General features: G+C 33.9%; 1 protein-coding gene across 1 annotated transcript in view; it reads left to right on the top strand.

Moving 5' to 3' along the window:
• LOC124363355 overlaps positions 1 to 724 on the top strand; it is a 112,003-nt gene extending 111,279 nt beyond the window's left edge. Inside the window, exon 3 of the mRNA XM_046818603.1 lies at positions 605 to 724. Coding sequence (XP_046674559.1) covers positions 605 to 724 — 120 coding nt within the window. The remainder of the gene's footprint in view (positions 1 to 604) is intronic.
• The last annotated feature ends 26,310 nt before the right edge of the window (positions 725 to 27,034 follow it).

The following is a 27,034-nucleotide window of genomic DNA, read 5'->3' as shown; positions in this document are numbered from 1 at the left end:
ATAACCAGGACAGAGCAAAGTAAGAGTGGCAGAGTATAGCCGCTAGACGAATAAAATAATCTGAAAAACGCATCCATATAATTACTTTCAAACAATACTATAAAAACAAACCGTCTCATTATAAGCCAATTCTTGGAAAAAATGTACATACTAATCAACTGAATATGTTAGCATGTGTGTCTCTTAGAGATTGTTTTAATATTGAAACTCCATTCAATTAAAGAAAAATAATTATAATAAATGAAATTAATTATTGTTTATTAAATTATTGTTGTACATTAATTAGTATGTGTAATATTTTACTTACAGTTTGCACAACGCTACATAGAGAAACCTTGTCTTTTAAATCCACAGCCTTCTAAATCTTCGTCTCGTTGATACACAACACTATATAAAACTACTTCCCACATTGTTTTGCAGGTGCGAAATGGCTGAGACAACTTGCCCAATATGTGTAAAAAAAGTATTAGATTACGGAAAAAAGGCATTGGTTGTGAAAGTAAATGTGAAAGAAGGTTTCATGTGGTCTGTCTTGAAATGCCATTAACCGATTACAATAAATACGCTAATAACAGAAGGCTGAAATGGGAAATGCCTGCGTGAGGACTGTGTCCCACCTCCTCAGCAGCCCCTGAATGCTGTCAACCTGGCGCTCAACAACCTACTTGATAAAATCAGTAATCTTGATAAGAAGATGGAGTCTCTTCTTGAAGTTTCCCAGTAAGTTGGACTCTTTTGCAAAGTTGCATTGCACAAATTAATGATAAATTGGAATCCATTGATTCTCGTCTCACTTGCTCCGAAATTCGTATCGGCACGCTTGAGGAAAAGGTTTCAGCCCTGGAGACCCTGAAGGACAAGCCAGCTCATTCACCAGAAGAGTTTCTTCGCTGAAATCAATGATCGTGCTAAGCGCGCCTGTTAATGTTATTATTTACAACCTTCCAGAGAGCTCTAATCCGTCAACTGAGTCCAGAATCAATTCTGATACCTCTGCTGTTGTCAAAATCATTAAGGCAGTTTCTCCTGATGCACCCAATCTCGAAGTCTTCAAAAGTGCCCGCATTGGAAAACCCAGAAAGGGACAGCACTCGCCCTCTCAAGCTCTTCTACACTTCTCCGGAATCCGCTAGATTACTGTTCACTCGCTTCTCCAAAGTTGAACTAGCAAAATCTTATCCTGAACTCTTATCTGTCACCTTAGCAAGAGACAAAACTGATAAGGAGCGCAAATATCTACAATGTCTACGTGCTGAACTTGAAGAAAGAAGTAATAAAGGAGAAAAAGATATTACTATAAGGTACTTGAATGGGGGTCCCTGTAATCGCTAAAAACCAATCCAAAAAACTAGTTAATTTCCACGGGCAATCACAACATCCATTTCTACTTTCAAAAATGTAAATGGCCTCCGAACTAAACTCGACTGCTTAAAAAACCGCATTAACACATGTATTTACGATATTATTTCCTTTTGTGAGACAAACCTATCTAGTGATATACTGGACTCTGAACTTGAACTCTACAACTTTAATTTACATAGACAGGACAGGACCCCTGAGAACAGTTGTAAAAAATCTAAAGGTGGTGTGTTGTGTTGGTGGCTATCAACAGGATTTATCCCTCGTGGAAACTGCAATCCTCCTTCACAAACCTGGAGTGTGTGTATTTGTAAGTATAAAAATTGCTTCTTCTCTAATCCTGTTATGTTCTGCATATTTGCCACCAGCTTCATCAGCATCTACATATAATGATTTTGGTTTAGCTGTCGAAGAAATTGTTACCACTGGACCACGGTTTGACAAAATAATTATCACGGGTGACTTTAATCAACCCAGTGTAAATTGGACAGACTGTTTAAGTTCAGCCCTCAAACACATCTTCTCAACACCTGGTTGACCTTAAGCAACATAACACCGTGCTCAATAAGAGAGGAGTCATCCTGGACCTGATTTTTTCATCTGACCTCCATACTATTGTGGAACCAGCAGTGGATATCCTAATTGACCTTGAGGATGATCACCCCGCCCTAATCTGGGATATGGTCTTGAACTCATCTCACGAGTCATTCACGGAGTCATTCACGAGTCACTTTCATTCCAGACCTAAAACGCTGTGATCTCATTGCAGTATTCAACTGGCTATCAAACCAACCCTACCCTGTAACTTCAAACAACGTAGAACACTGTTTCTCTACCTTCTGCGCTGACCTTAGCTCTATAGTGAGAGCAAATTGCCCTTTGAAAAAAATTGGTGCCTCTGTTTTCCCGTCATGGTATTCTTCTGAGTTAAAGGACTTCATCATCCGTAAAAAAAAACTGTTCACAAGCTCTACAAGTCAACCCTTAAGTATGAACATCTGTTAAACTTCAAGCAGCTCAGGTACCATTGCAGACTGTTGGTCTCTCACTGTCGTCAACGTTTTATGAACCGCATTAACCAGTCAGTTATAGGCAACCCTAAGCTCCTCTGGGGCTTTGTAAACCAACTGAGAAATGTATCATCTTTCCCCACCAAGATTACCTTCGAAGGTAGGACGGCTGGAGACTCCGATTCTATCTCTAACCTATTTGCTGACTACTTCTCCACAATCTTCAAGGAACCAGCAAGGTGAGCCCCCAACTTACAACTACACCAAGTCAAAGAACATATCAATCTGGCAAACATCTGCTGTGACCGTCGAGAGGAAACTAAAAAATCTCAAACCCTGACAAAGGAGCTGGTCCTGACAACATCCCTCCTTCTGTACTGAAGTTCTGCAGCTCAATTCTCGCTCCTCATATCTCCATCTTTTGGAATTGCTTCTTCTCTTCTGGCATATTTCCCTCCTGCTTAAAGCCCGGTTTTATTGCACCTATATTTAAATCCGGTGACCGCACAGAAGCCAAGAACTATAGGCCCATAGTTATCCTCTCTTCTCTCTCAAAAGTATTTGAATCTCTCATAATGGATGGCCTGAAGTTTGAGCTGAAACACACAATTTTTCCTGAACAACACGGTTTTATGAGTGGTAAATCTACAACCACTAATCTTGCCTTATTCCACCACTACATAACATCTGCATTCTCAAACGGAAAATCAGGTTGGACTGCATATTCTTAGGACTTCTCTAAGGCATTTGACAGAGTGGAGCCACAAGCACCTTATGGCTAAACTTGATGCCATGGGATTCTCAAACTCTCTTTTGACGTTCCTTCATTCCTATCTCAGAGATCGTACACTCAAGGTTAGATGTGGAGGCGCTATTTCTCGGTCATTAAGTGCTCTATCAGGGGTTCTCCAGGGATCTCTCCCTCGGGCCTCATCTGTTTAACCTCTTATAAATGATAATCGACCACTGCCTTGGAGTTGAGCTGCTACTATTTGCTGATGATGCAAAGATTTTCATAGAAATAAACTCTTTTACTGATCACCAACTGCTTCAATCAGCACTTTTCCATATCGAAAAAAATGGTGCCTTATGAACGCTATGGACCTTAATATATCTAAATGCGCTGTGATGACCTTTTCAATATCTTTTACACCCTGTCTCTTCAACTACTCTCTTTACAACACCGTTCTTCATCGAGTAGATAAAATAAAGGACCTTGGCGTCATCACAACACCAACTCTTCACCCTGCTGAGCACATCCAATACATCTGTAATAGAGCAAAACTCAACTCTTGGATTTATCTTCCGCTCTACTCGTAATCTTTCAGTAGACGCCCTGCTGATCCTCTACAAAGCACTTGTTCGTCCTCTCCTGGAATACAACTCTTCCATCTGGTCACCTTCCCAAGAAGGACTCAAAACACAACTTGAAAGAGTTCAGCATCGTCTTGTCAGAACAGCTGGGTTCAGAGATGGCCACCACTACATGAATGTTCCAATTGCTGGTTATCAACTACAGCATGGCCTTGCTCCTCTTGAGGCTCGTAGAAAGATACATGATCTTATCTTTCTCCACAAGATCATCATCGGAAGCATTGATTGCCCGCAACTACTCAACAAAATCTACTTCCATGTTCCTGGGCATACGAGACTGCGAGACCACCTTTGCAAGACTGTACTACTCAACGACCTACCAACAACAGAGTACGATACCTCGACTTCTACGCAGCGGAAATGAGATGGGGACATCTTGTTGACTTCTTCGCCACCAGCCCTGCTAGATTTCGAGAAGAAATCATCAAATTAGTATATGGCACTCTATAATTCTGTTTCAACTATACCTTTTTTTTCTGTTTTTACTCGCCTTTTTTTTAGTAGTACTTTGTTATATATTATAGTCTTTGCATTTAAATTGTTCGATATTGTTGTTGTATTTTATAATTTATTGAATTATTTCATGTACATGTATGTAATGGTATTGTAAAAGTGGCGATTGCCGTGGAAATAAATAAATGAAATGAAATGAAAACTCCATTCAATTAAAGAAAAATAATTATAATAAATGAAATTAATTATTGTTTATTAAATTATTGTTGTACATTAATTAGTATGTGTAATATTTTACTTACAGTTTGAACGAAGTTATCAATTTGTAAATTAATCAATAAATATTATAATTTAATTCTTTATATTTTTCTATCATTCAACAGTATTCCAAACCAACAATTTATTATTAAAAATTTGTGTGGCGGGGCAGAGAAGTAATATTGGAAACCTGTTCCGTCCCTCGGATGTAATACATTTTATATGAGGGTACAAAAATGTCTGCAACTGTTCCGGTATTCTATTCTGACATTTTTTTTTTATAAGTAGCCAACGCATTGTAGCTCACATACGGGACGCGCGAGCATAAACTGTCACGTCCTGATACTGTGTACTGTAGTAGTTTGTGACGTGACTTGCTGCTTACCCGCACCCTGGCACGTAATTTCCACCTGATCAACGAGAACGTCATTGGCCTAAACCTACTTACTACTTGTTACTATAACACGTAGTACTGTTATACAATTTTTAAATCTCTGCAAAATGTGTAATTTACATTTCTCTGTAAAGCAATGAAGAAGAATGATATTGAAATACTTCTAAATGAAAAACCCATATTTTAGTGAAGACACAGCGATGACTTTGATCTGTTTTGCCTATGCATCTGATTCGTTATACTTACAAATTTCAGAAAAATAGAACGGAACTCGTAATTTTTAAGAGTTGTACGTACTGATCCAGAGTAACAGTTCTGTGGTTTTAAATTAGATGTCGGTACGTTTTGCTATTTCAACTTGTAATCACCACACCAAGAAATATTAGTGTTGACTTACGGGACACCCTGTATTGCATGAAATACAGTCAAAAAACAAAATTGTAGTTATGGTTTGAAAATAATAATATTTATTCTAAAAGGTTCTCTTCTCGGACATGAAGGAAACAAAGATGTGTATCAAATTGTTTCCAAGGCATCCAACTGGTCGCAAAGAGACATTCAGAGGACGCGGCTGACTAACTGGTTTAACTAGCTGCCAACTCTGTATAACTTAATACGGCCAACTAAGTTTCCAGACTGAGCTCACTAAACGAAACTGAAACTAGAACCGAAGTTAGGTAATGACATCTTTATTGTTGTTAAACTTTAACTAGACATTAATTGTTCTGAATTAATCCATGCACAATAAAAAATGAAATATTTATTTAATCTCGCCTGGTACTTAAATTATCAAATATTAGACCTGATCACTAATGTAAGCAAGCAGTGCGGTAATGCAGGACTTGAACGAAATATATTTTATGTTTATAAACAATTGTTTACTTTGAACTTAGAGTAGTATCCATACCTAAACAATGTTTCTTCTATTAATACACGTTACGTCCATTTTAACATGTTCTTTTATGAAGAATCATGTAACTGCAATAGGCAAATACTTTTTCACAAATTATACAATAATATAGTTATTAAGGCGATGGTCTCCATATTGTGTTAGAGAGGGCTCCTTAGCCCTTCCTTCGCCTGGCAAAATATAACATTCTTTAACTTTATCACTTTAACTGTAATGATATACATAAGGAAGTATGATATATAACTTTACTGCTCCGAAACAGTAACTGATTGTATGCTATCTCAGTTGATTTTAAAAGAAGTGTATCAAATTGTTTCCAAGGCATCCAACTGGTCGCAAAGAGGCATTCACAGGACGCGACTGACTAACTGGTTAACTAGCTGCCAACTTTGTATAACTTAATACGGCCAACTAAGTTTCCAAGGGGGTTTCCTCGCTGCTGGTTTCACCAGTAACAGGGTTGCATTTAACTGCTGAAATGTCTTCAATAATATTTAATAATTATTAGATAGATGTGTAGACAGGCTGGTTTCAGTCCAAACTTTATTACTGTAGATAGTAAATGCAGAGATAAGTATGAATATCTATTATGAATTACATTATCCTTTCTGCACTCATGCAGGCACCCGGGAGGAGGCATTAAAGCTGTTGCAAAATTTGAAAAATAAACGAACCCAATACTAAACTAAACTATAGTTGTATTGATCTTAATCTTAATGTATAATCAGCTAACAACGTTACTTACAACGTGGTTAGGCCAATCATGATAAATTCTCAAAATGTGAAAGAATGGAAGAATACACCATTAAATTCATGTCGACAAGCAAAAGTTTAAAGCTTCAATTTCAAGTTCCTTTCAGCTTTAGATGTAACAGAATATTGTTTATACACTGCGTAACCAATATTTTACTGCACATTAAAGTGTCAAAATTATATGGAGTAAAATTAGATGGAGCTAGTGAAAATCGAAATCACAAAGGACCAAAGAAATGCTTGTGTGCAGCTAGCCTATGTTGGTATGATGAGATGTAGGATATTAAACATTAGCAGATTCATATTAATCCGAGACAATATATAATGCACTGAAAATAGTTAAATCATTACCACAAAATCCATTGTAATTAAAAAGTCTTTGATTCGTGCAATCAAGGTGCTCGAAATTTCGCTCTCGAGTTGCGAATCGTCGCGTTTAAAGTGGCTGTGACGTAGAATTAATAACAGTTAATAACACGGCTCAATGATTCCTTATTTCCTTAACTACGTTACGGAAAAACCAGGGATCTCCTAAAACACTTTACATTTACAAGGAGCGTGTTGAGCGTGCAAAATAATGCACCGAACCAAAAAATGCAATCTTTTCGAGGATCAAACAGACAATAGTGCGTAGCGACGCTATATTCCTGATAGAAAGAGATGTACTATACTGAGCAGATGCAGATTGATAATAATGTATAGGCTGGACACCAAGAGAACAGAAGAATAGAGAGAAGAGGAAACGTAAACAAGGACTTAAACTTCAAGGATAGTCATTACAATATCACATAATATTTAGAGTACTCTTAAAAAATATTTGATTTGTACCTTCAGAATCTTATACACTGCTCTGGCAACTTTAATATGAAATTAACTTGAAGGAAACATGATGTGGGAATACTCTATGAATACTATTAGTGTAAGGATAGATCAGTATACAAAATTAAAAAGAACCCGTTATGATGACATTTTTATCTTGCTGGGAAGCTCCAGACAAAAACTAGTTTTAATAACTTGATGTAAAAAGTTATTTCAGTGTTCTATGTGGTAGTTTTTTTAAAAAATGACTTGTCATCTCCGAGGGACTTGTAAGGTTGCGGGGGAAATGCGATAGTGGGAGCAGGCTTATCTCGTATCACAATATTGCGTCTTTCCCAATACCGGCAAGACTGCAACGATAATCTTCTCCATAATTTCAGTCATTTCTCCATCGTTTCTGTCGTAGCATATATCAATTTCTATTATCTTTTTTATTTCTTGGATAAAAAGTTTTAAATTAACGTTATTACAAATTTGTGCATGCTTCTTATTTCAATTAAATGTTAGAATACTACTCCTATTTAAGCCCAATTTCTGACTAGGTCTTGTCAGCCAGCCGGGCTAATTGTTCCCCTAATGTTTAGATCGGGAACAGATGAATTACATTTATTATTAAGTAGTGTATAATAAACTGATAACTAAGAAGTGTATAGTTAACTGATAATTCTGTAGTGTATATCAAACTGGTAATTTGATAACAATAAGCTTAACGATAAGCTTGTGGATAACATCAGTGTTTGACACGTCAAGGCAAACACCAGCTGTGACGTGTTGTGCCCGTAAATCAAGGATAGTAATTGAGAGTACAGCAGTAATGGATGAATGGGAGGTGTACACGTAAGGAAAGACTGTTTTAAAGCAACATACGTTATAGTATTAATCAATACAATTATATGACACATATTGTTGCCTCGTTATGTCGCTGTAAATTTACTGTTTTTATAGAATATATTTTTAATTGTTTTATAATTTCCGGTATCCATCTAAATAAGCTTGCACTTGTATGTGATTTCGAAATTCCTATGGTGCATTTGTAATTTAAGCTCCAATTTTTAGGTATTTGCTAGCACAGTTGACCTGTACGCTTTAAATTAATTTCTTATAAATTAGTGTTTATTTCCAAAAACATAGATATGGGACTCTATATTTTTTCATATTCAAAGATAAACGAATTCACAACATATACAATGAGAACTGTACTAGGCTGGTCAATATCCGCTGAGCCAAGGTAAGCCAGGGACAATGCGCGACTTGTCGGTGGGTGGAATATCGCAGTGATATAGTGTGTCTTTATTTCAAGCTCATGTGGATCAAGCCGCCATACATTCAGGCTTGTTTATCCGGTATTTCTATTCTGAATAAAGGGTTTAAATATCTGTCTACACTCGTATATCTCAGTTGAAATAGTTTAAAAAAATCATTTTTCTTCGATCTTTCATTTAAGCATAAAACTATTAAAAAAAGTTGTTAATTTTTGTGAATCTAAGCCCAAAACATCTCATATTCGTATAAAAGAAAGCTACAACTATAGAATCACTATTTGGGCTTGCGGTTTTAACCTGAATTCAAATAGCAATTTCTAAAAGAACAGGTCACAAAAATAATGCATCATTTTTAATACAACAAGATATTCTGAACATTGAAATTATATTTAATATTTCTATATATACAGAGTGTAACAAACAACAGGTTAGGCTGGTTGTGTATTTTAAATTCTGTATGTGATTCTAATCTAAAATTAACAATAGCTTTTTTCCACTCTTTAATTCGTTTAGCCGCTAGCTGCCATATTGTTTTCTTTTTAAGAAATTATTATCTCAAAAACTAGTAAAGCTAAAGAAACCAAATGTGGCACATAGTTTTGAATATGTAAGTGGAAAATAAAACAAAATAACTGTGTTATATATATTCTTTAATGTTCACAAACTGGCGTCTGTTGAAACTTTTTAAAGTAAAAAACCAAAGAAACCAGTATAGTTATCAAGAAATTTACTAGACACCAACTATTTGGAGAATTTCGATGCAATTTCAATGGAACTCGTTTAAAACGAAATCCGTCAAGGCATAAGTGAAGTGAGCCCAACCACAATAATTTTCGCTTGCATAATCTGTGAGCAGAAAACATTTGATCTTTTAATAGATGTCAGCTGTTATACATTAGTTATACACATTTTAAATTGTACCATTATTTTGCAGTTTTTATAGCAATTCCAACGGTACTTTATTCATGGAAATCCATCAAAGGATAAGCACGCAAGACCACTTTAAAGATACGCTAGCACAAGCCTGGATCGCCAAACATGTCATAGTTGAGAGTTATCAGTTGTTTGTTGCTCCTGGATTCTACAAGAATATCGTCAAACTAAACGGTTAGCGGTTAAACGAAGTGGAAATTAGGGACAGGTTATTCCTCATTTTTAGCTTAGAATCACACCTAAAATCTGAAAATGCAGATCCAGGCCAACATTTTTGATAAACCCTTATATAGTGCCAAATGTTAAGGTACAATAAAAAACATATTCATTATACGAGTATTATAGCGAATAAAATTATTTCAAGAACTAAACGGGTAGTATACATTGCTATTCATGCTGCGAGTCTAAAGAGACAAATTACATAAACAAACTAAACGTGATTACGTGCAGGAAACTGCCCTCAGGAGAGCCAGTAACTTAGGTCAACTCTTTCTATCTACCATGTAGTCATCGTATAGCAAGTATCATTCATCTAAAATATAAAAAATATTACTTTTAGTATTTTACTTGTAAAAATAATAATACAGTAATATTTTATTTCGAACTTAAGTTTAAATTTTAATGATATCCCAATTATTATTCTTAATAGTCGAATAATTAAAATGACCTTGAACTTTACTCCATAATAGTGATGAAAATATCCAACACTTTTTAAGCCTCTCAATTATCCTTTTTTGTCGTAGTAGTGACTCATTAATGTGACGTAGTAGCAAAAATCTCACATTAATGATACAACTTACTGCATACAGGAAACTATTTTTATTTAAAAGAAACGTTTTTCAAATTATTGTGACGTTGAAACGTGTATAACCTTAATAGGCAATGTAAATTATTGTTACGAAACGAAGTATACAATTTCAATAGACATATCAATCTAAGATTTTAGAATAATTATCCTCTATAATCATAGTGAGTACTTTCTTACATGTGAGAATAACTTGCATTGAACTTTTTGAACACACTAATTTTGAAAACTAGCATTTTAAAAATATACCCAAGTGATTTTTAAATTGAAATAGTGATCACTTTATAACGCATGACATGAAATTTAACCAGGACTCTTGTAAAAAAAATCAAAGGCCAAGGATCACCGGACGCAAAATGATCACACTTTGTCTGTTCCACAACTTCATTAATATACTCTTCCACTGATTCAAAATATAACTTCCCCAGACTATATATTCATTTAGGCTCTTTTTGAAAACTTATTTTCACAATTATCTCACCTAATTTTACCGATGATCACTCAGGCTGAACCTAATAATTATGAAAGTTCTTTGGAATTTCGGACACTCTAGACAATCATTAACTGCCAAAAATTTGAATGGTTTGACATTAAAATGGAACTTTAAAATAAACCAACTGATGGATGTATCGAAATTCCTGAAGAGGAATTCCCCAGATTATAACTATATCGCCAATACCTTGCCGAATAAAAAGTGTGTTACATTGCTCTCCTGAAAAATCGAATTTTATGCGTCAGATTATGTTGTCTTCGATCATTAAAAATTAATCTGTTAGTTATTAACTAACAATCTGATTTAGGTAGTTATCAACTCCCACGAGTTTACAGACAGGAACAGTAAAAGTAAAGTAAAAGTAAAGAATGTCTTATTTTACCAGGCGAAGTTAGGGCTAAAAAAGCCCTCTCTAACACTTAACCTGGGGACCAACGGCTTAAAGGTGACTTCCGAACCACCACCAATGGCTGGGCAGGCGGGCCGCTTGCAAGGACAGGATCGCTCAGCGGTCGCTGTCCAAGCAGCGGCCACGCTCGGCGTTGCTTGATCTGGTTATCTTGCGATAACCGCCGTACCCACTACACTGCGCCATTGGCAAACACATTTGTGAAGAAGGCAGTGGAAACGTATGTTTACTGTATTATAAAGAATTAATGAAAATAACTTTATTCCTCCAGCCCTTCTCAGATTACACTCTTCTTCAAAATAACATAAAACAATCGATTTACAATGCATATATAGATGCTATAAACTGGGGTAATTCTCCACTTACAACAACAATAAATTAAAATCAAAACACAAAATACTATACAAAAATTAAATCTTTACTTTTCAGGAATGGAAAAATTACTCGACCACGAAGAAATCTTTTACTTTATTATTAAAAATAAGGCAATTATGCAGATCTCTGAATAGTTGGCTAGGTCACTGTACATATTCGAGGAAAAGATTTTCATACGCAACAAACCTGCTACGACTGCGGTATAGTGATATTGTCTTCAAAAAGCCGCATAGCAGATTACTCCAAGATTTGCGTTGTTGTGTTTTTCCTATGTTCATTTTGATTTTTTCTTCGTCAAAGCAAGCTAATAACATTAGCGGTCAATCATCAAGGTCCAGGTACTCCAAAAACAATTCAAGACTGCGCTCCATTGGATTTACCAATGGCCTTTTTTGATACTTTTATATTGTTTAGTATTATAGCAAAAACCTCAACCATTTTACACGATCTTTACGAATGGCATACGTCAAAAATAGGCATATTATTTATTTATAAGGAAATCCAGCTACTATTTTAATTGAAACATCTAAACAAACACATATTAAAATATTTTTTCTCTATAGATTTGTAAATGTTGATGTTATTTGAATATTTTCCAGTATGCATTACGAGATTATTTTGTTAACTGGGTAACAAGTGTGAGGCATTGTGCTATCCTTTCTCTTAAAAAACCCGTGCCTAAAACGATTTCACATTAAATTTTTATAAAACCATTTTATATTCTACAAAATATTTTATTATAACCTCGGGATACCAAAAGCAAGTAAACTAACTTGAAAACTTCAAATCTGTTTCTCACATTTTGTAACATTACAACAGTTACATTACAGTAACCTTAAAAACTGTTATTTACAGTGTACTACTTTCTAATTCTTTCAATTAAAATACAATTTTATTTGTGCCTTTTATTTACATTAAGACAAAAATGTTAAACGAGCCGTTAATAATGTCACTGGTTGTTTGAATATCCTGGAAAATTTAAAAGTAGTCGTGTATAGCGATACATAATATTGAGGAACGCAAAAACATTTTGAAAGTACCGTAAATTGTGTCTTGTCAACAGTATTTCAATGGAGTAAAATTTGGAAATTGTTACTATATGATGGTAGCTTACTTCGTAGAGAAGATAGAGCCAATGTCAAAGTAAAAGTTTCCTGTAATGGAGAATGAAAATGTTAGACAGAAAGAGAATGACATATCATTCAACGTCACTTTCTCAATCGGAAGAATTGCTTTTAACAAATTTTCGCTTGAACTCCTCCAAATTATACTTCAGTATAATCAATATATCAGTTCGTTTATTTAAATTTCTTATGAGTACGATACACCACGTGTCGTGTAACTGGCTTCCCTAAGGTTGCATGCAAAATTTTCAAGACTTATTTAATTAGGCTGCATGTGTCAGTATATCACATGTTCAAATATCATACGTCGTTCTCAGTTTGTGAATTCATTTATGTTTTTAAGTTATCTCATTGTCATCACGGTTACCCATAAGAAAACTATACAAGTGTTGGCAAACCCTCAGCCGAATTTACCATCATCAAACTCATTGTTGCCTATATGAAAATTAAAATTTATGAAATGTATTTATTTCAGTTTTCGAAATATCGTGTGAACAAACAGATATAGCAATATCACTGATGCTGGGCCAATAACAAATTTGCTTTTTGAATCTATCCAATCAGACATATTCATTGATCTGACACAATTATTGGTGCCGCATCAAATATTACTTGTATTTGTATGCACACAACAACCGTTACTGCCGCATATATGTTACGTGTTGACAGCTGTTACTGTTCGCACCCCATAAAACACTATTAACGTCCTCAACAGAGACCAATAGCACCATTAGAACAATATCCCTGTATAAACACCATTATAGGTTGTTTGTTTAGTTTGAAAATATAAATACTGTTAAGGGATATTCTATGAGTTTCTTGATTTTGTTGTGAATCTAGTATATTTTTTGCACTTGGAATGAAGATTTTTTAAGGAGAGGCCGATCCCCTTTTAAGCCTTTCTCTGCCCGTCCTCATAGACCACTGGCCTTTGCGAGGATCTTATCAGAGTAGTTGATACAGTACTGATAAAAGTGATACGGTCACAGACAGGATTTGAACCTGCGCCATCTCTAACCCAGATCCAGTGTCCGACATCTTAAAACACTGTGTAGCACTGTACCACACACCCGTAGTGTATTGTATTACCTAGTCGTTTTCCAGTGTGCAAGCATTTGTTACGTATCTTCTTTTAAATTGCACTTGCGTTAGTATTTTCTTAATATACTCAAAGGTAGTTATAATACTAAAATATCAACTTTAATTGGGCCTTAAAGCTATTTTTGCAAATTGAGTGTAAGCTTTGTTCATAAAGCATTATTAGTCAGTATTATTCATCGTGCTCTGGAAATTATATTACCGTTGGTGAAAGGAAATATTTACTCATGCAGGGGAGACAACTATATTCAGAATTATTTAAATAAACTGCTCCAAAAGTAAATAAAATGTGATAAAATATCGCATTAAAATATGGTGTTCTTATTTATTACATTTTGCACAGCCCTAATTATGAAAGTTGAAGGACAATAATACAAGGAAATAAAAAATATAGGTGCAAAGGATTCAAATAACGGGACAGTATATTGTATTTTACGAGTTAATTTAAGTTAAAAAAGCTCTATTAGTGCAACTAGTATTGCCTTGAAACGTACCTAAGTATTTTATGAAATCTATATAGAATGAAACTCATGGTGCATATATTAATGAAAAATCAATTATTAAGTTTTATTTTACATGTATTTACCAAGTCACTTGTCAAATGGTGGACAACCTAACTAAAAAACAAAACACGTTTATACCGGTTATACTCATTTCATACATTAAATATAGTTTATTATAAACATTTTAGGTTTTTTATTACTAAATTCAACGTTATTGCACCTGACATTTAATGGTCCTGCATATAATGTGATGAGATAATGTTAGCTTGTTTTACTGCAAGGTATATGAAGTAATTTTATATTTGTATTTTTTAGTTTAACGCCGCATTTAAACATAACTTTATACGACGAGTGTTTGCGTCTGCCAAGCCTAAATTGTTATGCCAATAAATGCGTTAATTATCTTATTGCATACTTTGCAAACGAGTGTTTATCTATTGCAGTTTTATGATTCTTAATAAAAGAACACGTTTAAAATGATGCAATATGTATTAATAGAAGAAACATTGTTAAACTATGGACATGACTCTAAGTTCAAAGTAAACAATGTTTTATAATCAGAAACAAATATTTGTATTTTTTAAGTCCTAAATTAGCGCACTGATTACTTGCATTCCACTTGCGAGTGATAAAGAACTTATAAAGTATTGTATTTGATAATTTAAGTACCAGGCTAGATAAAAAAAAATATTTAATATCTTATTATTCATGGATTAATTCAGAACAATTAATGTCTAGTTAAAGTTTGACAACAATAAAGATGTCATTACCTAACTTCGGTTCCAGTTTCAGTTTCGTTTAGTGAGCTCAGTTCTGGAAACTTAGTTGGCCGTATTAAGTTATACAGAGTTGGCAGCTAGTTAACCAGTTAGTCTGCCGCGTCCTCTGAATGCCTTTTTGCGACCATTTGGATGCTTTGGAAATAATGTGATGATACGTAATTAATATAGAACAACAATTTAATATACAATAACTCATTTTATTAATTATATTAACTAATAATACTTTAATTTAATCGATTTTATATTAATATAATCTACAAGAGTCACACGCTAACACGTTTAGATTATTAGTACGTACATTTTCTCAAAGAATTGTATTATAATGTGACAGTTTTTATTGCTAGTAGGTTTTGAAGTGATAATATGGATGCCTTCTTTAAACAATTTTAATTCATCCTGGTTAACTCTTTTTGTTAAAAGTAAAATCGGAATATTTTTTAAGAAATAAAACGGGTAATGGAGAACTATGACAATTATCCCATTCATACGATATACTCGCTTAGGAATTTAGATTTGGGCCAACATGTACTAGCCGAGCACTGATCAGAACTGAAGCTGATGCGGTATAGGGAGTATAATGTATGCATTATGTAATCTATTGTAGTCTATTGACTGTATATCTCATCTTACATGCTGATAACATACAGCAAGTCTGTTGGTGCTGAAGCAACATGTCATTATAACAACTGTACATGCACCATGGATACACAGTATACAATTGTTTGACGTCGTCTAACTATTTGAAATACAGTTATAAAATTACTTTGCGTTATAGTTGTAAGTTGTGTTATAGTAGTGTCTTAGTGGGATAGGTTATATAGTTTAGGGGTTATTACAACCAGTCAGCTGATGGTAACTTGGTCAGTAAATTTAAAGTACTTGACTAAAACACACGTTTGTATTGGTAATCAGCTATTATGAAATAAACAAAACGAGCTTTTGATTGATTCTAAATATTTTTAAAATACTGCCGTTGATACCTAAAATTAAGAAATTCTGTTAATTATACAGATACTTAATTGAGGTTTATTATAAGACAAAAATCCTCAAACCGTTTTAAGTTCACCTAATACTTTAATTTGGAGTTTTTAATGTTATTATTCCACTGTGAAAATATTTTACGCCCATAACTTAGTGCAACTGCAGACTTGAGTATAAGCTGTGGAGCAAGCAAGCCTTGGCCGAGCTGTAGTGAGATAAATCGGAATCAATCTTAAGTAGGAGTTCCAAACACATCTCATGTGTTCACACGAAAACTTAAACACATTGCGTGAATACAGAGTTGTTTTTACTTTGTACGAGTTAACATCTGCCTCTAGTGATCAACGCCAAGTCAGTGTAGTGCTACTGTATGTTTCACTGCTGTAACTTTGTAATACGTAACATTAATTATTAAATAGTTGATATCTGTAACACGTGCGTAACATTTACAATTTATAGCGTCTTATCATTGTAACAACAACGCCAAGTCAGTGTAGTGCTACTGTATGTTTCACTGTAATACGTAACATTTAATTATTAAATGAAATTTGAACAACATCGTGTAACATTTACAGAATTTTATAGCGTCTTATCATTGTAACCACAACGCCAAGTAGTGTACTGTATGTTTCACTGCTGTAACTCTGTATTAATACGTAACATTAATTATTAAAATATTGATATCTGTAACACAACATTTACAAATCGTCTTATCATTGTAAGTCAGTGTAGTGCTACTGTATGTTTCACTGCTGTAACTCTGTAATACGTAACATTAATTAATTAAATAGTTGATATCTGTAACACGTTGCGTAACATTTACAATTTATAGCGTCTTATCATTGTAACAACAACGCCAAGTCAGTGTAGTGCTACTGTATGTTTCACTGCTGTAAACTAACTGTAATACGTAACATTAATTATTAAATAGTTGATATCTGTATACACGTGCGTAACATTTACAATTTATAGCATCTTATCATTGTAACAACAACGCCAAGTCAGTGTAGTGCTACTGTATGTTTCACTGCTGTAACTCTGTAATACGTAACATATTAATTATTAAATATTTGATATCTGTAACACGTGCGTAACATTTACAATTTATATAATGTCTTATCATTGTAACAACAACGCCAAGTCAGTGTAGTGCTAACTGTATGTTTCACTGCTGTAACTCTGTAATACGTAACATTAAATTATTAAATAGTTTGATATCTGTAACACGTGCGTAACATTTACAATTTATAACGTCTTATCATTGTAACAACAACGCCAAGTCAGTGTAGTGCTACTGTATGTTTCACTGCTGTAACTCTGCAATACGTAACATTAATTATTAAATATTTGATATCTGTAACACGTGCGTAACATTTACAATTTATAACGTCTTATCATTGTAAACAACAACGCCAAGTCAGTGTAGTGCTACTGTATGTTTCACTGCTGTAACTCTGTAAATACGTAACATTAATTATTAAATATTTGATATCTGTAACACGTGCGTAACATTTACAATTATATAACGTCTTATCATTGTAACAACAACGCCAAGTCAGTGTAGTGCTACTGTATGTTTCACTGCTGTAAACTCTGTAATACGTAACATTAATTATTAAAATATTTGATATCTGTAACACGTGCGTAACATTTACAATTTATAACGTCTTAAAATCATTGTAACAACAAACGCCAAGTCAGTTGTAGTGCTACTTGTATGTTTTCACTGCTGTAACTCTGTAATACGTAACATTAATTATTAAATAGTTATGATATCTGTAACACGTGCGTAACATTTACAATTTATATAACGTCTTATCATTGTAACAACAACGCCAAGTCAGTGTAGTGCTACTGTATGTTTCACTGCTGTAACTCTGTAATACGTAACATTAATTATTAAATTATTTGATATCTGTAACACGTGCGTAACATTTACAATTTATAACGTCTTATCATTGTAACAACAACGCCAAGTCAGTGTAGTGCTACTGTATGTTTCACTGCTGTAACTCTGTAATACGTAACATTAATTATTAAATAGTTGATATCTGTAAACACGTGCGTAACATTTACAATTTATAGCGTCTTATCATTGTAACAACAACGCCAAGTCAGTGTAGTGCTACTGTATGTTTCACTGCTGTAACTCTGTAATACGTAACATTAATTATTAAATAGTTGATATCTGTAACACGTGCGTAACATTTACAATTTATAACGTCTTATCATTGTAACAAGGAGTGATCTAAAATCTCGTACTGATTGATAAAAACTGTCTTCTTTTTTTACAAGTGAAGAATACTTTAAAATAAAATTCTACAGTTGTATCAGGTTACAATAATGTAACGTAATCACTTCTTAGTTATTTTTTTACACAAAATTCTAAAAATTATACCTTTTGTGTACCTACTTCTTTTATTAAAAGTAGTGTATATGAAATTTATATTTATAATTCTGTATATGACATATTTCTCAATGCTGATGTTGAGGAAACAAGGAGGAATATCGGTTTAAATTTTTAAGCACGCATAGGTGTCTCTAATTTGCAAGAAAAGGCGCTCTAAATCTTTTAAGAATCTGTACCTACAACAGGCCATGGAATGAACGTAAAAGTTGTTTATTTTTATAAATTCTATTACTGTAATTTATCATAATTTTGTATGAAGACTTAGGTACTTCAAATATAAGTTGAGGAGCTAAAATACATAAGCGCTTCTTTCATCTCATTTCGTAATTTTCTTTGTGCATAAGAAATTTTGTATGCAGCCTTAACATACCAAGCTTATACATTACACTGACACTACACTGAAATTCTAAAATTGTATAAGGAATATCTAATTTATATGACGCTCTATAAAGTTCCCTAAACCAGACCCTGCAGTTCAATAACATAACACTAATATAATTAAACTCATTACGTACTTTGCGGTGTAATCAATGCCAATGTCGCATGTATTGTGCGTAGCGAACCTGTATTTCTGAGAGAAGCAATAATAATAATATCATTTATTGCTGTCAGACAATTACATGAACTGTATAGCAAAGGTAAATTAATAATTTAAATTTTATCACTTACTTATCCGGTCAAACATACATAGTACCATTCCTGCAGTTTCCATCTGCTCGCCAATTATGTCCCTCTCCGACACATACTTATTATCAGCCTTCGAAATCATTGGTCCCCCAGAAATATGCCAGGAAATTGCCAACGCTATACAAATCCTCTGAGGCTAGAATTCGTTTGAGGCGAGTCTTAGATACCCTGGGCATATTAAAGTACAACACCTGCTTGCGTGGGCAAAATTTCGAAGGCTACCGTCCTGTGTCGGCCAATACGGAGATTATTCCTGCCCCTGGTATTGTGACTGTGTATGTCTCGGCCCCGTGTTAAGGCACATTTAGACAAGCAAAATGACACAGTTTCAAGGATGTAAAGACAAGGAAAATTCAATATCTGCAACTCTTTAGTAGTACATCTGCAACGATACTGAGTACATGCAGATAGATAATAATTTTTGGGTTGGATACCAAAAAAATAGAAAATAGAGAGAAGAGGGAATGCAAACAAGGACTTAAACTTCAACGAAACACATTACTATTTCAGATAATATTTAGAGTACTTATAAAAACTTATTCGATTTCAACTTTAACATACAATTAACTAAAAATTCAACATTATATGGTTATAGTGTCATTAAATATTTGTGTAAGGATTGTGTAGTATATTAGATGGAAAGGAAACCATTATAATGACATTGTTATCTTGCTAGGAAGCTCCAGACACCAACTACTTTTAATAAGTTGATTTAGAGTTATTTAAGGTTTTCCACGTGGTAGTTTGTGGAAGATTATAATTATTGACGTCATCTCCGAGGGACTTGTAAGGTTGCGGGGGAAATGCGATAGTGGGAGCAGGCTTATCTCGTATCACAATATTGCGTCTTTCCCAATACCGGCAAGACTGCAACGATAATCTTCTCATTTTGTCGCAGCATAGTGCAATTTGTATTGTGTTTTTATTTCATAATTTATAATTTACGTTATGATAAATGTATGCAAATCTCTAATATAAATTAAATGTTAAAATACTACTCCCATTTAAGACCAATTTCTAGCCGGGCTGACTGTTCCCTAATGTTTACATGGGGAAGAAATGAATTATATTGATTATTAAGTAGTGTGTAGTAAACTGATAATTGTGCAGTGTATAATAAACTGATAATTTAGTAGCGTGTAATCAAATGATAGTTAATTAGTGTATATAGAATACATTGCAAATAATCAATAACATCTTTATATCTAAACCCAGAATTTGCAAGTAATAACACTGTTATCTGAAGAAGTTGAATTCAAAGCTACATTTCATGGAAAGCATAATTTAACTGGGATACACTACGTAGTTTATTTCTCCAACAACTTGTGAATTATTTTAACTAATTAATTAATTATCCCTGTGAGCAATGCAAACATGTTCGCTATCGCTCATTTAACTCTCTGAGAGTGACATGAACCATCATCTAAATCAACATTGCCTTAAGAGAAATTAAGCCTGAGGCAAAATTTGAGTGTGTAAGTTTTTAATATTTCGTTGAGTAGCCTATAGGTACACAGACAGGCAGAGTATAGAGTATTATTTGTTATGCCAGGGTCCTCAAGTGGCAGATAAAGTTCACTGATTCCCAGCCATATACGTTGAGGCAAAATTTGAGTGTGTAAGTTTTTAATATTTCGTGAGTAGCTATAGGTACACAGACAGGGCAGAGTATAGAGGTATTATTTGTTATGCCGGGGTTCCTCAAGTGGCAGATAAAGTTCACTGATTCCCAGCCAATACGTTGAGGCAAAATTTTGAGTGTGTAAGTTTTTAATATTTCGTGAGTAGCCTATAGGATTACACAGACAGGCAGAGTATAGAGGTATTATTTGTTATGCCGTGGTCCTCAAGTGGCAGATTAAAGTTCACTGATTCCCAGCCAATACGTTGAGGCAAAATTTGAGTGTGTAAGTTTTTAATATTTCGTGAGTAGCCTATAGGTACACAGGACAGGCAGAGTATAGAGGTATTATTTGTTATGCCGGTCCACTCAGTGGCAGATAAAGTTCACTGATTCCCAGCCAATACGTTTGAGGCAAAATTTGAGTGTGGTAAGTTTTTAATATTTCGTGAGTAGCCTATAGGTACACAGACAGGCAGGAGTATAGAGGTATTATTTGTTATGCCGGTCCTCAAAGTGGCAGATAAAGTTCACTGATTCCCAGCCAGCCAATACGTTGAGGCAAAATTTGAGTGTGTAAGTTTTTAATATTTCGTGAGTAGCCTATAGGTACACAGACAGGCTGAGTATAGAGGTATTATTTGTTATGCCGGTCCTCAAGTGGCAGATAAAGTTCACTGATTCCCAGCCAATACGTTGAGGCAAAATTTGAGTGTGTAAGTTTTTAATATTTCCGGGTGAGTAGCCTATAGGTTACACAGACAGGCAGAGTATAGAGGTATTATTTGTTATGCCGGTCCTCAAGTGGCAGATAAAGTTCACTGATTCCCAGCCAATACGTTGAGGCAAAATTTGAGTGTGTAAGTTTTTAATATTTCCGTGAGTAGCCTATAGGTACACAGACAGGCAGAGTATAGAGGTATTATTTGTTATGCCGGTCCTCAAGTGGCAGATAAAGTTCACTGATTCCCAGCCAATACGTTGAGGCAAAATTTGAGTGTGTAAGTTTTTAATATTCGTTTTAGTACAGTAGCCTATAGGTACAACAGGCAGAGTTATAGAGTATTATTTGTTATGCCGGTCCTCAAGTGGCAGATAAGTTCACTGATTCCCAGCCAATACGTTGAGGCAAAATTTGAGTGTGTAAGTTTTTAATATTTCGTGAGTAGCCTATAGGTACACAGACAGGCAGAGTATAGAGGTATTATTTGTTATGCCGGTCCTCAAGTGGCAGATAAAGTTCACTGATTCCCAGCCAATACGTTGAGGCAAAATTTGAGTGTGTAAGTTTTTAATATTTCGTGAGTAGCCTATAGGTACACAGACAGGCAGAGTATAGAGGTATTATTTGTTATGCCGGTCCTCAAGTGGCAGATAAAGTTCACTGATTCCCAGCCAATACGTTGAGGCAAAATTTGAGTGTGTAAGTTTTTAATATTTCGTGAGTAGCCTATAGGTACACAGACAGGCAGAGTATAGAGGTATTATTTGTTATGCCGGTCCTCAAGTGGCAGATAAAGTTCACTGATTCCCAGCCAATACGTTTGGGGTGTAAATACAGGTGTTGCTAGTCGTGCTGGGCATGACGAGACTTGTCTGGATTAATGATAAGCCCTTGGATAACATCAAGGTTTGACACGTCAAAGCAAACACCCTTTGTGACGTGTGGCACCCGTAAATCAAGGATAGTAAGGCGAGAGAACTGCAGTGATGGATGAATTGGAGGAGTACACATAAGGATGCACGGTTTTAAAGCAACATAGGCCTACGTTATAGTACGAGGCCTCGTATTAATCAATAAAACTATTGGAAACAGTTATTGTTGCTTTTTTATGTCGAAGTAAATTTGTGTAAGCGTTTGTTAATAAATAGCCTATACTTTCAATTAATTTTAATTTCCAAGCGCAGCCAACGACATATGTTTGCACTTTTATGTGTTTTAGAAATACGTGAGGTGTTTTTGTAATTTATGTACTACATTTTACGCATTTCATACCACAGTTGACCTGTACGCTTTAAATTAATTTCTTATAAATTAGTATTTATTTCTAATAACATACATGTCGCACCGTATATTTTTCATATTCAAACATAAACGAATTTATATCATATGCATTAGGAACTGTACTAGGCTGGTCAATATCCGCAGAGCCAAGGTAAGCCAGGGACAATGCGCGACTTGTCGGTGGGCGGAATATCGCAGTGATATATTGTGTCTTTATTTCAAGCTTATGTGGATCAACCCGCTATACATTCAAGCTTAATTTTCGTTATTCAGTTCGGAATAAAGGGTTTAAATACGTGGCTAAACTAACTCAAAATATATATTGAGGTTTAAATAATTTTAAAATTTCTTTTGTCTTGGATCTTGCAGTAAAGACTTAAAATTATTTCTGTTTTTAATTATTTTTGTGAATCTAAGGCCAAAATATCCCATCCACGTATCAAAGAAATGTACGACCTTAACATCACTATTTCGCCTTGAGGTTCTAAACCTTTGTTAAATATTAATTTCTTAAAGAACAAGTCGCCATTAGAATATATTAGTATTTAATACGACACTTTTTACCAAACACTATTGAAATTGTAACTTGTTAGATATACAGGGTGTAACAAAAAGGTCGGACTGGCTATGTGTTTTCAAATCTATGTGATTCTAAGCTAACAATTAAGAATAACGTTTTTCCATTTTCTACTTCGCTAGCCACTAGCCGCCATTATGTATTTTTATTAACAAATTATTATCTCTAAAACTAGTAAAACTAAAGAAACCAAATGTGTCAAATAGGTCTGAATAGGTAAGAGGAAAATAGAAAAAGTAATTGTGTTATACTGTTTAGTATTAAAAAAATGGCTTCTGTAATAAACACCAACAATGTTATTGCAGTTCTAACGGTACTAGTTTAAACGAAATCCGTTAAGGTACAAGCGAGTACAAGCATTTTAAAGGTATGCTTGCACAAGCATTTTAGAGGTACGCTTGCACAAGCTGTAAGCAACAAACATTTTGTTTTTGATACGTATCAGCTGTTTTACATTGGTTATAAAAATTTTAAAAGATACCAACTATTTCGCAATTTTTATCACAATTCCAATGGTACTTTATTCATCAAAATCCGTCAACGCATAAGCGAGCACAACTACTCTAAAGATACGCTTGCACAAACCGAGACCGAAAAACATGTCACAGTTGAGAGTTATCAGTTGTTTATAGTTCCTGGCTTCTAAAAGGGTATCTTTAAACTAAACGGCTAGCAGTTAAATGTAGTGTAAATTGTAAAATAATTATTTTTCATTTTAGCTTGGAACACACATAAATTCTGAAAATGCATTGCAAGCGTTTTTGTTACACCCTGTATAGTGCCAAATTTTAAAGTAAAATATAAAATACATACGATATACGAGTATTATAACGAATAGAATCATTCACGAACTAAACGGGTAGCATACATTGTCATTCATGCTGTGAGTCTAAAGAGACAAATTACATAAACAAACTAAACGTGATTACGTGCAGGAACTCGCCTCAGGAGAGCCTGTAACTTAAGCCATTTGTTTCTATCTAGCAAGTAGTCATCATATAGCAAGTATCATTTAGCTAAAATATACAAAATATTACTTGTAGTATTTTATTTGTTAAAAGTAATACAGTAATATTCTATTTCGAACTTAAGTTTAAATTTAATTATATCCCAATTGTTATTCTTCAGAGTGGAATAAGTAAAATGACCTTGAACTTTACTCCCTAATAGTGATGAAAATGTCAAACACTTTTTAAGCCTTTTAACACTCTCTTTTTGTCGTAGAAAAGAGAAAGAATCTCACATTAACGACACAACTAATAGCATACAGGAAACCTTTTTTTATTTACAATAACCGCTATTCAAATATTGTGATGTTTAAACGAACCTAAGTGTGTAAACTTAATAGGCAATTTAAGTTATTGATACGAACCGAAGCATAAAAACACAACAGGCGTATCAGTCCAAGATTTTACGATAATAATCCTCTATAACCATGATAGGTAATCTCTCACTTGTGAGAGAAACTTGCAATGAACTTTTTGAAGCAGCTAATTTTGAAAACTAACATTTAGAAATATACCCAAGTGTCAATTTTAATGAACACAGTGATCACTGTACAACGCGTGACACCCACTTGAAACAAGCCTCTTGTAACAAAAATGTCAAAGGATAAGGATCACCGGACGCTAAATGATCACACTAAGTCACTAAGTCTTTCTCAATTGGGCGTTGATAGCATAATACGAAGAGATGATACTAAGCGACATATAAAGCAATTGGAACAGTGGTTCGAAAATAACTGTATTTTTCGGTCAAATTACACTTTTTATAGTTGAACAGAGCATTAAAATAGTGTACAACAAATCTTTTTTCGTTATCTAGGCATCCGTCCAACTGGTCGCCAAGAGATACCCATAGGACGCAACCGGTACCTAACTAGTTAACTAGCTGCCAACTTTGTTCGACTTAAACTCGGCCAACAAAGTTCCTAGAATAGAGCTCTCTCTAAACAAAACAGAAACTGGGACCGAAGTTAGTTAATGACATGTTCCTCGTTTTTTCCAATCCAAACTGGATGTTTATTGTTGCGTTTCGTAAATATTAAGGGTAAATTACTTTGTAAATAGATGCATCTCCAGATAAGCAATGATTAAGTATGATGATTGGATCATCCTCTTTGCTTACAACTTGTGTGAAAAGAGTGCCACTTTGGTTACCTCAACTAATATTTTTTAAAACACGTTTTGTTTGGCTTTTAACATTCAGTTTAGTAAAAAAAGTGTTCTTGATTTGTACTAATTACTCTATTAACTGAATAAAAATACATATTGTATTACATAAAGACTCATCATCAAAGTATGCTAAAGTTAATTAAAGTACTTATTGGCTAAACATTTATCCTAGTGTAAATATTTTGTCCAGATATCAAATATTGATATTACTTATTAGTGTACTGTTTAAGTGTGGCGTGAAACCACCAAATATAAATAATTGGTAATACATTGTTGTATGTATCATTCCGTTCTTTGTAATGCTTCCGCATTAAACGACAAGTTGGTCGTCTGCTATCAAACATATAAATTAGTTAATCATATCGTAGTTATTTTGTATATTGTTAAGTAAAACAATGTATTTATTTTATGATGGAGACTTAAATACAGAGACAACCTTTATGAATAATTTAAAAAAAATTCCAAGAATTATTACATACATTTATTTAATGTTTTATGATGTTATTATGTAAAACAATGTTATTAAATAGTGTATTAACTCCTAAATAATAAATATTATTCAAAATACAAATTAATACAGAAAGATTACCGATTAACCTTGCATTGCATTACGTAATGCTGAGTACCTTTTTACCATCTTATGAAACAAATATAGGATTGTGTGAAAACTTTTGAGAAAACTTTTAAAACTCCAAAGTAAAGGTATATAGAAATATTCAGCTTATTATTTTCATTATTAGGTTGATCGCTAAAATGATTGGGCAATTGGTTATTCATAAATAAGTTACACATTTAAAACAAATACTTATAATAATCATTAGAATTAGAGATTTTTTAACAAACGCGGATTTTAAAAAATTTTAAGTAAAGACTTTTGAACAAAAAATGAAATCGTGGTAAATTTTATTTAACAACAAATAACCAAAAGCCAGCTGAGCGTATAAATTGCACATGAAGAAACTAACAAAAACTATTTCCTAAACACAAAAACAGTAAAAGGCAAAACGTACCTTAATAGCTTAAATAAAAAAATAGGAAAATATTTACTATAATTAACTTCAAATTTTGAAACAAAATTACTATAAAAGTAAGTAGAATATGCCAGTATTCATATCAAGTTCAATAACATGATGTTTTCATGGTAAGCAATGGCTTAGTTGATTTATTGGTGGAGGAAATTTATTAGCAGCAAATGTTGACATATACCCAGCGACAAATGTAATGCAACTAATGCAGTTGTTTTATTGGTGGAGGACGTTAAATGTTGTTTTACGGGGTTCAGGGCAGTAACAGTTGTCAACAAGATACATATTAGCAGTAATTGTTGATATGTACACACAGATACAAATGTAAATACGACTGATGCAGTTTGTTTTATTGGTGGAGGACGTTAATGGTGATGTACGGGTTCAGGTAGTAGTAACAGTTGTCAACAAGAAACATATTAGCAGTAATGGTTGATATG

This window comes from Homalodisca vitripennis, chromosome 5 (genome assembly GCF_021130785.1).
Source record: "Homalodisca vitripennis isolate AUS2020 chromosome 5, UT_GWSS_2.1, whole genome shotgun sequence".
In the NCBI taxonomy this organism is placed as follows: domain Eukaryota; kingdom Metazoa; phylum Arthropoda; class Insecta; order Hemiptera; family Cicadellidae; genus Homalodisca; species Homalodisca vitripennis.
This window is presented reverse-complemented; position numbering and strand designations above follow the sequence as displayed.